The following is an 11,741-nucleotide window of genomic DNA, read 5'->3' as shown; positions in this document are numbered from 1 at the left end:
TATTTGGGAAAAAAAAGACATTTATTGCTACATTATCATTTGACACATGCCTGTAGGCTACTTCAAACTGTACACACTGTACATGTTATGATAGTATTTCAGATTATTCTTGATTATTATTCATTACCTGTTTGGGCAGTGTGATAAGCAAACAAGACATCAGTTATTCTGTAACACTGTATTGCTCAGAGCATGAAACGTGGCTACATCTAAAAAAAACTGCACAAAAGTGTTTCTTTGTAAAATCAAAATGAAAAAAAGCAAATAGAGACATTAACAAATTCACAAGATCTGTATAAAAGATAACTTACATAACTTAGAAAAAACAAAATGTCCTATTTAAAAACTCAAACATGCAAAGAGCTTTGACTACATGTGACGAGCAGTGATTACACTCAGAAGAAGGATTGTCCACCAGTGTTTCAGCGAGTGTATCCTTGTAACAGTGCTACAGCACAAATTCATAACAAATATACAAGTAACAGATGACGCCTGCACGTTAAAGAACATTCTCGGAGATCTGTTCATTCACAGAATGTTCAAACTCCCACAAAAAACACTCTCACGCTGGCACACACACAGACCACAGGACAAATGAAATCCGTCGCCTGAACACACTGTGGTATCGTCGGTCCTCTGAGCTCGGTGGAAATCTCGAGTGTCTGTGGTAAATAGTGATGCACTGTAAAAGTCAAGACTGCAGGTCACATGTCGCTACCAGGTCTCATCTATTCAGATATAATCAAACGTAGAGGATAATCAATAAATATACAAAATATGTACAAAAAAACATCTGCAGCTTACAATGCATTTGTCTGTTACGTCTAAAGTTTAGGCACAAAGTTAAAAGTCCTTTTGGGGGAAGTGAGGAGATGATTGTTCGACTGCATCACACTTTACAATCAGAGAGGTCGACCTCTCCACTCTGGAACGCTGGATGCTCCCGAGATGATCTTTAGTCAACATCTGAAAATCAAAGACACGGAGACATTAAAGGGACAATAATGAGTTTTAGTTCAAATATGCTTCATATCCAAATATCCTTGAATTTCTATATATATATATAAAAGTAGTGATATTATGGTTTGGAAGAACATTTAAAAAAAGAAACATTATTTTCTTATACTATGAAAAATCGTCTACTGTATATGATTGTAATTGACCACAAATATTAAAGTGTATAATTGAATGTTAAATACTTGATGTTGGACGTGATGCTCAGAGATGGCCCATGGGGTTTGCTTGGTCAGTCAGACTGGGGTGAAAAGCGAGATGCATGGACTGCGGATCTGTCATGGACGCCTTCTCTTCCTCTCTCCTCCGCAGACACGCCGCCTTCGGGTTCAGGTTCCTCTCTGTGGGATTCAACAAACAACAGGGTTAGAATTTGAATTCTAAATTTAGAATTTTCAATTAGGTTTAATGAGGATATCGTTCATTTCCATCGCCCGTGTAATGCACACCCAAATACTTGAATTGAGGGGAAACTACTGGAATGTTGTCTCAGCTATTCTCCCTCTTTACTTTCACCCTCTCCTTTACTTTTCACCATCTCATAATAGAAGGACATGTAGCCTCTCCTGCCTCCTCCCCCTCCTGCAGCAGCAATGCACTGACCTCTGACCTGTTGCTCCAGGCTCAGGATCACCGACACGGCCTGGTGCAGCACCAGCAGTTTGGTCTGCGGCTTCTCGCTCTTCAGGTGCAGCTGACACATGTGCCCCAGCTCCTTGAAGGCCTCGTTGATGTCCCGCACACGCAGACGTTCGCGGGCGTTGTTGGCCATCCTCCTCTCTCGCTCACGTTCGACCTTCTGCTCTGGGCTCAGGTCCTCATCCTCGTGAATACTACGACAGGTACAAGAACAATACAGAGTGTGAAAAACTCCATAAGTAGATCAAAGTGAAGTGTGTTAAGTTTAATGGTGGATTTCTCTGGCAGAGGGACCCCTCACATGTGGCTCTCTCTAAGGTTTCTATGTTTTTTCCTCTGTTAATAGTTTTTTTGGGTCGTTTTCTCTCTTGTTGAAGGACAGAGGATGTCACATCTTGTTAAGCCCCATGAGACAAATTGTGGTTTGTGAATATGGGCTATACAAATAAAATGTGATTGATTCGATTGATTGATATTTTCAAATAAATCTTTTGGTTTCAGTAGAAAATATAAAACAAACAATGTTAAATAAAAGCAATTGTTGCTGGAGGTCATTCACATATGCCAGCATTGATATCCCTCAACTAGATTATAGATCTAAATAAAAAGACAGCATGCACTCAGACATCAGAGCTGATGTCATGACGAGGTTCGTCCTGATGTGACCTCTGAGACTTGAGACATCTGGAGGTTCAGTCTGTGACAATCTGTGATTTTCAAAATGTGCATTCTGGGTTTAAATCAGACCGACTTGTTCTACTGGATCATTTAAAACCAAAGCCATGTTAATCAATCTAAAACACCATCAATCATCCACAGTGATCATGTCTGATGTCACAATTCATTCAGTCGATTCATCAGGAAAAATGAAATTGATCTTTAATATTTTATTTAATTTATCAAATAAAATAAAAAATAAAAAAAACATTGCCTGGTTCCAGACTCTGAAAGACAATAAAAGTCGTATTGAATTTTATTTCAGCTTTATATCTTTATATATTTTTATTCTTCTAAACTAAGACCTCATTAATTATTACCCATAAAGAAAATAATCAGCAGCAGGAGTTAAAAAGAATCTAAATGCAGCAAAAACTGCAAACTCTTCATTTTGACTGAGGACAGTGAAGTACAATGTAAAGCGGTGTAGCCTCTAATGTATAATGCAGTATAATGCAAAGCAGCCTGTGCTGTGATGTCTTTACTATTAACTGTATGTCCGAGCAGCTGCTCTTATCCCTCTTTTTCTTTCATCTGTTAATTTACTGCAACTTCAAGCGACATGAAGAAGAAATATGAGGCAGAGCTAAATAGACCGGCGTGGACACAGCTGCCCTTCACACCGGGGGGTCTGACAGTACTTAAAGAGAGTGAAACTGAACGGCAAGCAGGCACTAATACTTGCCTTACAGTGAGAGACTCTTCATTTTAAAACGGTTGTGTGAAATTCTAAAAAATTACAGATTTAGCTTCATTTCTTTGTCACGAAATACCTAAAAATACAGTTTTTGTATAATGCGCTCCACACGTCAGCAGATTGTGACTCTGACTCTGCATAATCAGCACCATAAATCCCAGTTTGCTTTTCTTGGACTTTTTCTTTGAGCAGCAGATTTTACACAACAACATAGTTTTTTACACCAGGTGCATCCTGTGTGTGTTATTTTCCCCTGTCAGAGTAAAGCCGGAGTGTTTGTGAGCATTCACCTGTCCCTGCTGCTGTTTTCTCCCTGTGTTTTGTGTTCGCTCTCCTCGTCTGATCTCTGGCTGTCGGAGCTGTGGCTGGTGTGCATCATCTCCTCCCTCTCCCCGCTCTCTATCTTCAGCTCCAGATTACCCTGAACTCCCACACCTCCTGTGGAACATCACAGAAATAAAATCAAACAGTGAAATCTTTTAATGGTTCAAAGTGTTGCAGGACTGCAGCAGAGGATAAATGAGTGGAAATAATTCACTTTTTACCTCCACCTTGCATGGGCTGAAGAACGGCCCTCTGCCTGGCCGGGTAGGGGTGGCCATTTTGTGTGCGGCCCTGGAAGGCTGCGTGGTTGTTGTTCATGACGACAGCCTCAACCTTTATGACACACAGAGAACGGGATGAGATAAGGGCAGGGTTTGTGTTCCTGAGTCTTGAGCACGTGAAATTTCTCTTAATGTTAAACGTGGTCGATGCAGCATCTCTGTAAATCTTTCTGAGACAGCGAGGCAGCCTCAGTCACATACAGTGCACAAACTCTTACATCCAACCAATGACAAACAAACCACAAAACCAACATCTGCCCTCTCATTTCCGACGTAACCCAGAGTAGATCTCTCGCTCTGCAGAATTAATTTAATCTCAGACAATCTTAATCTTTCCCTTAAAACTACCACATATACTCCCTAATTCTTTTCAGGAACGATTCACTCCTAAACCTGGTCACATCATTTGGAGAAAAAAATATATAAGTGAGAGAATTTAATACCCCCCTCCCCCAAAGGATTAGACTAAAAACCCCTTTCCCCTGCATATACTTCCACTCCAGCTGGGCTAAAATCCCCTTGGTCGGTTGAAAGGGAAACATGCTATAATGTGAATGCACGATACATCCGTCCCCCATCGGCCCACACAGAATTACGCCGCACACGCGCCATACAAGGGCGACACATCACAGCACTCTCTCATTGTGCTCAGTTTCCTATTTCAAGGACAACAACCTGAGGAAAAACATAGTGGGTGGAAAATTCATGAAACTGAATACCAGCATATATATTGTCCACACACATACAACAAGGGGTTTCCATACAAACTACCCTGTCCTTCCTTAAAGGTAAAGATTTAGGTGAAAGGGAACTATTGGCAGAAATTTAATGCAAAATATTTCTCATGATGTTTTCACTAGTTCATTTTATCTAAATTGTATGAATTGTAGTTTTTTTAACCCCAGAAAAGGCCCTTTATATTTAAATACTTGATATTTACATCGAGGGGACCCTCTCTACGGAGGCCGCCATGTTTTTTACATTAGTCCGGACTGGACAAACTAAACACCCTTTTGAGTTTTTATGATAATTAAAGGCTACCACAGGTTCTTTTTCATGTTTGGAAGGAGAAGGTGAGGTGAGGGGTGTTCAGCTGCAACATGCAATTTCAACAGGAGATATCACAAAATTCTACACACTGTACCTTTAAATACTCAAGATTAAAAAGTAATGCTTGTTCACCATGGCTTGATTATGACAGGTGGAGTGCAGAGCGTTGGTGGAGCCCTGGTGGCTGTGGTGGTTCTGGTTCAGCAGGGCGTGGATGTCGGCGGGCAGACCGGACGTGGGGCCCACGGCGTGGTTCCTCAGAACGTGGATCACATCGTCCAGTCTGTCCAGACGGTCTTCCACCTGAGACTGCAAACACCAGGAGACAAAAGGTCAAAATGGCAATTTTGGGGGGATATTTGTCAATAAGGGCAAAATTTTTAAGATCCCATCAGTAAAAATGGGATATTTGGTTTTCAATTGTAGCTGCCCAAATTATTCTCCCAAACATAAGCAGCAGTATACTTCTAAGGTCACAATCCTTACTTTAATAAGCTCAAATAGCTGGGAAGTTTGGCTGGCAGGCAACCAGCCCTGTACACAAACACCTGTTTAACCTCAACATAACACAACAAGTCTATTAGTGAGATTCACAGGTGCTGATGATTGGATTTTCTTAAGTTGGACAAATTCATTTTGGCAGTTTCCTCTTATATGGCCTATCATAAGCTAAGCTAATTACTGGACAGAAAGGACAGTGGCCTGGATGTTCACTCTGCAAGACAGCAAATAATCATATCTTTTTAAATAGGGAAATATCCCTCCAGGAGTGTAAACTGAAAACATATGTGGAGGGTGCTTTTTAATTTCACTCCATTTTTCAGTCTCTGTTCTCGGAACTGGTATGATAAGCAAATATTATATAATATTATCTTTGCCAGGGAGGTCATATTTTCACCCCTGTCTGTTTGTTGGTTTATTTGTTGGTTTGTTTGTAAGCATGATTACAATAAATGATTAAATAGTATTAGTAAGATATTGGTAAAATGTGGAAATATTATTTCTTTATCAGCAAAATTTAGTCTGCACACTTAATGTGATGAAGTGGTTTAATAATCAAATATATATAATTACATTTGTTATATTAGTATTGTGTGGTCCATTTTTGAAATGTGTACACATGCTGGTGCATGTAAATGAACGTATATGTATGAGTGTGTTGGATGGTTCTGATGTGTGAAATGAGGTCTTTACCATTGATATAAGTGAAGACTCATAATGTGGTGACACTGGTGCCTGGACTGAACTCCGGGGCCACATGTTAGAACCTGGCAGGAAAAAAACAAAACAAAAATAGAGCATGAAGAGGCTGAGATACACAAAATAAAAATAAACTTTATTACACTGTAGGCAGCACCTCCGGCTGCTTCCATCACTCCGGTTTACCTGCAGGTTCAGCTGTGTTGGGCAGTGGAGATGGAGTCCTCACTGGTGTGGATGAGCTGGAGGGGAAGCTGCTGCTGGTATGATCAGGGGAATAAATCTGGTGGGGGAGACAGGGAGGGAGAGAGAGAGGGGGAGGGGCGGGACCAGGTCATGCATCATTTTAAAAGCACAACTTGTCATTTCTGCGTAACGTTTTACAGCTGCTGCCACAGCCTTTGGAGCGGGATCGTAACCTGAGCTAAACTCATCAATTCTGGTCATTTTACAAGTCACCGGCTAATAAAAAAGTCCAGTAGCACAGAAGTAGCCCTTCGTTAATATGCTCTCGTCTGCTAGTGGCAGTGTTTCCCTTTTGGATTATACTACTGGGACTCTCACAGGCTTGGTTTTATGCCGTGGTCTGACTGTTTGAACATAACAAGGCGTGGATGAGTCAGTCTATTGGGACCGAGGTGTTGCATACTTACAGAGGCCAGAGCTTTGCCCAAGGTAGCTCCTGTCTGTGACCCTCCTGATACGTTTCCCTGGCTCCCTGAGACTGGAGAAGAAAAACAATCATCATAAAACGGAAGAATTAACAGTCAAACCTGAGCTGAAAAAAGCAGCGGAGATTATTTCCTCACCTGTTGAATTCTCTGAGGTGTTGATGGACGGGGTGCGTGGTGCTGTATTGTTGCGGTGAAATGTGGACATGGGTGGAAGACCCCTGTTCATATCAGCAGCCATCACTGAATGTGAGGAGTAGTCCTGAACCATAAGCAAACCCACAGTTAAATACACAGGGGACAACAAAAGATGCTGTGCTGTCAACATCCAAGGTCCTGGATGTAAATCTCACCAGGTGACTGTGTGGTGGCTGCAGGCTGCTGTAGCTCCCCGGCTGTGTTTGGTGGGTTGTGGCTGCTCCCAGTGCACCTTCATAGCCCTGCTGGTTCAGCCCATTTACAGCATTCCAGATGTCGGGCGAATTGCTCGTCCCCTCTAAAATGCATAACGATATGTTATAGCCTGCACAGGAACAGCATCTCAAGCAGCCAGTGCAGCCATGAAGCTCCACAGCCGCCTGTACAGAGACAATTAAGTCCCCCCACTTGTTGAATTAAAGCTAATGTTAAGCTTGTTCAGAAATAAAACAATGTTTGTTTCCTGCATTGATTTTATATTTGTCTGAAATGGCTGTCTGATATAACTGATGTGGCCATGTTGTTATCTCTGAAAATAAATGGTCTCTGTTTTAGAATGGTTGATGGATAATCGTGTCCATTTTGGATTCTCACCAAAGAAGGTGCTTGCGAACACATTGGTGGACATCTTGTTGGATGGATGTGAAGATAAGTTCTGGTTGATGTCGTCATTAGTGGGAGACTGCCCGTACACCTAAAAAGAAAAATGTATTTAAGACAGTGTTGGAAAAAAATTATGTGTAATCAAACATTTTCTAACGTATATGTATGACTCAAACTGATCTTACTGACATAAACACGAGTGCTATGAGCACAGCCTGGAGCAACAGTATTACGAAAACAAAGCAGAGAGCTGATGCACACTTAGAGCTATTGCGATAATCCATAAGCTGCAGATCCATGCACCTCCTCATCCGGATTTAGGAACCATTCACCATGAGAAATCCCTGCCCTAATCATGATCAGGTTTGGCTGGCTTCAGAAGACTGGGATACAATTCCCTCCCAAATAAAATTGAATTACAGGCCTCCTCACGCTTTGCCCTCAGAGAGAAACCAAAACAGAGAACTGAGGCTCACCCTGATGTTCTCTCCTGCAGGAAACAAAATAAACAGATCAAAGGATTCCACTAAAGACACCTTCAGCTTATTTGTTTTCTTTTTCTTTTACGTGTAAGCGACAGGCTCCAAACTGCACATATGCACATGAAACCCACCAACACGTGCTCGCTCACTCAAACACACCAAGAGGTCTGGGCTGCACCTGCACCTCCCTCGATTGCTTTGATGTGCCCCAGGAAATGAAAATAAACCTCCCTGCGCAGCATCAATGGGGTGTCAGTTACCCAGACAACTTCTGTAAAGCAGGCTATTAAAGACTCTCTTGAGTATGCTCGTGCAAGCACACTCACAGGCTCTCTCTCCCTCGCACACACGCATGCACATGCACACACAAAGACACACGTACTTAAGCACACAAACACACACACACATGCAGCCATGACCCTGGCTGGCATGAGTCCCATGGTGATTGTGGGCTAGGCCAAACAGAGGAGCCCCTGCCGACACTGGGCCCGTCTGAGCCGCCATGGGCAGCATATGGCGGAGGATAAAGCCAATTGTCCTCCTTACCATCAGCATAGCAGGCGACCCGTTAATAATGGTCACACCCCCGCCCCAGCACGCCCTCTCTGGCCCCCGCTGGAGAGGGGCCGTCACCATGGTATCCTCTTTTAGCATAGCATTGATTTAAGAACCATCAATCATGGCATCACAAACGATAAGAGACTTTTTTTCCGGCAAATACAGAGCACAAATAAGAGAGAATTGAAATAGAATGAAACGTTCATATGGGCTTGAAATGATCATTTTAAACGTATGACCTTGAATTAACAAAGTCATTTTAAACTAAATGCACTTATAAACTTGTCTATAGAGAATACTACACCGTTTCCCCTTTGAAAACATACTCAGAATTATGATGCTCAAAGAGTGAAATATCAACTTGCTATTCAGGGCCTATGCTGTGCTCCACCACGGCCAACTCCAGCCACATGCAACCAATTTTCTGCCTCTGTGATCCACGATGTCTGGATATGGTTAGTCTCACAGAGATCAAAGCTGCCTTTGATAATGGCTGCAGTGGTGGAGGGACCGCTCTGACATAGCAGGGTTAAATCAAATAGAAATAGCAGCAATCTGCTTCATGTCAAGATGTTTCTGCTGCAAGGCCTGACTACACGGTGCCCGGACTAACAGGAAGCACGAGCCTGGCCACTGCATTTTAACATGAGTTTGTCAGACGTGAAACCACAAGTGAGGGAGGACTTGTAGTTTGATCTGGCTGAATTATGAGGTTATTGTGCGTGTTGTGGTTTAGGGTGGTGTGAGTTGAGAATAATTGTGATTCATAAATTATTGTAAACTCCAAGACAAACAATGGATGAAATGAAGTTGATGAGGAAATAAAAGAGCAAATAAAATAAGACAAACTAACATTTTTAACATTATAACAAGAACACAAACTCTTGTAGTTTAACATTAACTCCTGTGAGGTGCAAACACTGAGGATTTACACAAGAGTAAGCTATATACACAACTCATCATTATACATTCAGCACAATATATAGTCATGACACATTTAAAACACAAAGCTCTCTTTCGCCCACTGTCACACACACACAGACATGTTCGTACTTCTGTCTTAGTGAGGACATAATACTTAACCTAGACCCTAACCTTAACCTAATTCTAACTCTAACCCTAAAACCAAGTTTTAACCCTCAAACAGCCCATTGAAAAAGTGAGGATGTCCTCACTTTCCAAAAATGTCCTCACTCTGCAGGGTCTATGCTTAAAATGGTCCTCACAAAGAAGTACAAGAACAAAATTGAAGAGATATCCCTTATATCATATGTTCTGCACAGCCCAACTGTCTGAAGTGCATCCCTGCAGGTATAACCATGTGGCAAAATGTTAAATTATAAACTTTTACACTGGTTGCACACACAGATACATTTCTTTAATCATTTTGTATCACATTTGTCAGAAAACATAGTTGAACAAATAAATGTGGAAACTATTGAAGAATCATGTAAATCAGCACAACAAACACACACAACATCAGACTGGACCATTTCAGCAGCATCACCACTCACACTGACACTGTCATGCAAAATAAATTTAAATATGTAAATATACATATGAGGGATGTACTCACTGGTTTCACGTTGTAGCAATACATCAGGGAGTTGTTTCCTGTGCCAGAGGCAGGATGAGCACAGTACATAACTCTGTCTGGTTCAGTGCAAGACTCCAGGCTCACAGTACAGTCCACACACACCTCGTCTGTCCGTGTCTCTACTCATGTGTATATGGTCCACATGCACTAACCCTCCCCTGCTGGTCATGCAGCTACCCGCAGACAACTTATGCAAATCAGGGCTGGACCATTCCAGGCAGCAGAGAGGGGTAGCCAGGAGATGATGCTATTATAGTACTCACGAGAAGCCTGGTCCAGAATATGATGAGCATCCTTTTCCTTTAATTTAATCAGAGAAAAATCAGTACATTAGAGAAATAAATATAATGATTGGGATAAAGTGTGTGTTTGCAATTAAAAAGCCTGTTTGTGAAAAAAAGGTAACATCAAAATAATTTAAACTTGTAGTATTTAGGGAATTCCCCGACCAGGCTTGACCAAGCAGGATAATCACACCAGAAAAATAAATAAATAAATGTGGGGGTTTTGTTGTTGTTCAGGTGTCATCCCACTCCTGTGACATCCTATGTTAGTGTGAAATCATAAGTGAGCCCGCTCAGAGATGCCTCAGATGACGGGGTGATGTCATGGAGATTAGCTCCTGTTAGGCAGGTAAAGGTTTCCAGTAAACACGGGGATACCACACCCTGTCTGACCTACATTCACAAATAGACGCAAAGTCTTTAGTTTGAAGGCACGTGTGGCATGGCAAGCTCCTCCAGTGGCTGGGTCAAAGGTTATTTATACAGCAGACTGTCTGGGTGATCTGCTAATGGATTGCAGTCAAACTTCCTGTTTGTGGTCAAATCCACTGTCTGCCGTGCCAGGGCTGCAGTGACCTATAATAGTGCAAGTGCAGATGAACCACTTGCAGTTATTTTCTGAATTATAGCCTCAGTAACTGACTCCAGAAAGTCAACTGCTTAAACTTTTCATTTTGAAATACATTGTTCATCTTATCAGCTTCACAGATGGCACGTGTATTTTTCATGGTCCTCAGAAGTGCAGAGCCAAGTTTGATGCAATTTTGATGCAATATAAGTTCAATATTAATAAACTTTGACTAAACAGGTGACCAGAGCTCTGTAGCAGTCAATGGGGGCAGGGCAGTGTGCTGCTTTATATGAGTGGGATTACATAGCTTTTATTTTGAAAAGTTGTAAAATTGATTCTGAAGATTGTGTTAATTTGCGTAACAGACCTCTGAAATAGCCAACATGTAATGTATGAAAAACAACACAAATTAAGTTAATCAATCAAACATATATATAAACCACACACAGTAACAATAATAAAACAAATCAATATCATTTTGATGAAAAACATTGACAATAAAATCTTCACTGCAGATAAACCAGGTAGGACACAAAATTTTCTAACTTCACTCTGCACCATAGACTGTTTTATAAAAAGCTCTACACACAACGTTCAGCATACAAACAATAACAAGTGACAGTATATTGTAGAACTGTTTGAGGGGGACTCACTAATGAGAAAGAATAATTCTGAAGAAGGATGGGTACTGCACTCGTGTACATAATGCAAGAAGTTGGCCCCACAATAATTGTGTAACAGCATCTGTACGTTAGATCAAGAGAAGGGGGACAAAAACAATGCACTTGGCACTTGCACGGTGTCCTGGCACGACACGTTGTCCTGGAGACACCTCACAAGAATCCAATCAAATAA

General features: G+C 41.6%; 1 protein-coding gene across 1 annotated transcript; it reads right to left on the bottom strand.

Moving 5' to 3' along the window:
* LOC109624185 (transcription factor 12-like) lies at window positions 1-10,569 on the bottom strand. Its single transcript, XM_020078703.2, has 13 exons — window positions 10,011-10,569; window positions 7,386-7,485; window positions 6,947-7,089; window positions 6,732-6,855; window positions 6,576-6,646; window positions 6,109-6,205; window positions 5,917-5,990; window positions 4,855-5,031; window positions 3,613-3,724; window positions 3,358-3,505; window positions 1,618-1,847; window positions 1,200-1,355; window positions 1-966 (listed from the first exon to the last, which is right to left on the bottom strand). Exons 1-12 carry the CDS (start codon window positions 10,077-10,079, stop codon window positions 1,219-1,221), a joined length of 1,482 nt encoding a protein of 493 aa, XP_019934262.1. The 5' UTR covers window positions 10,080-10,569; the 3' UTR covers window positions 1-966; window positions 1,200-1,218.
* Between the last annotated feature and the right edge of the window lie 1,172 nt (window positions 10,570-11,741).

Source organism: Paralichthys olivaceus, chromosome 7 (genome assembly GCF_024713975.1).
Source record: "Paralichthys olivaceus isolate ysfri-2021 chromosome 7, ASM2471397v2, whole genome shotgun sequence".
Taxonomy (NCBI): domain Eukaryota; kingdom Metazoa; phylum Chordata; class Actinopteri; order Pleuronectiformes; family Paralichthyidae; genus Paralichthys; species Paralichthys olivaceus.
This window is presented reverse-complemented; position numbering and strand designations above follow the sequence as displayed.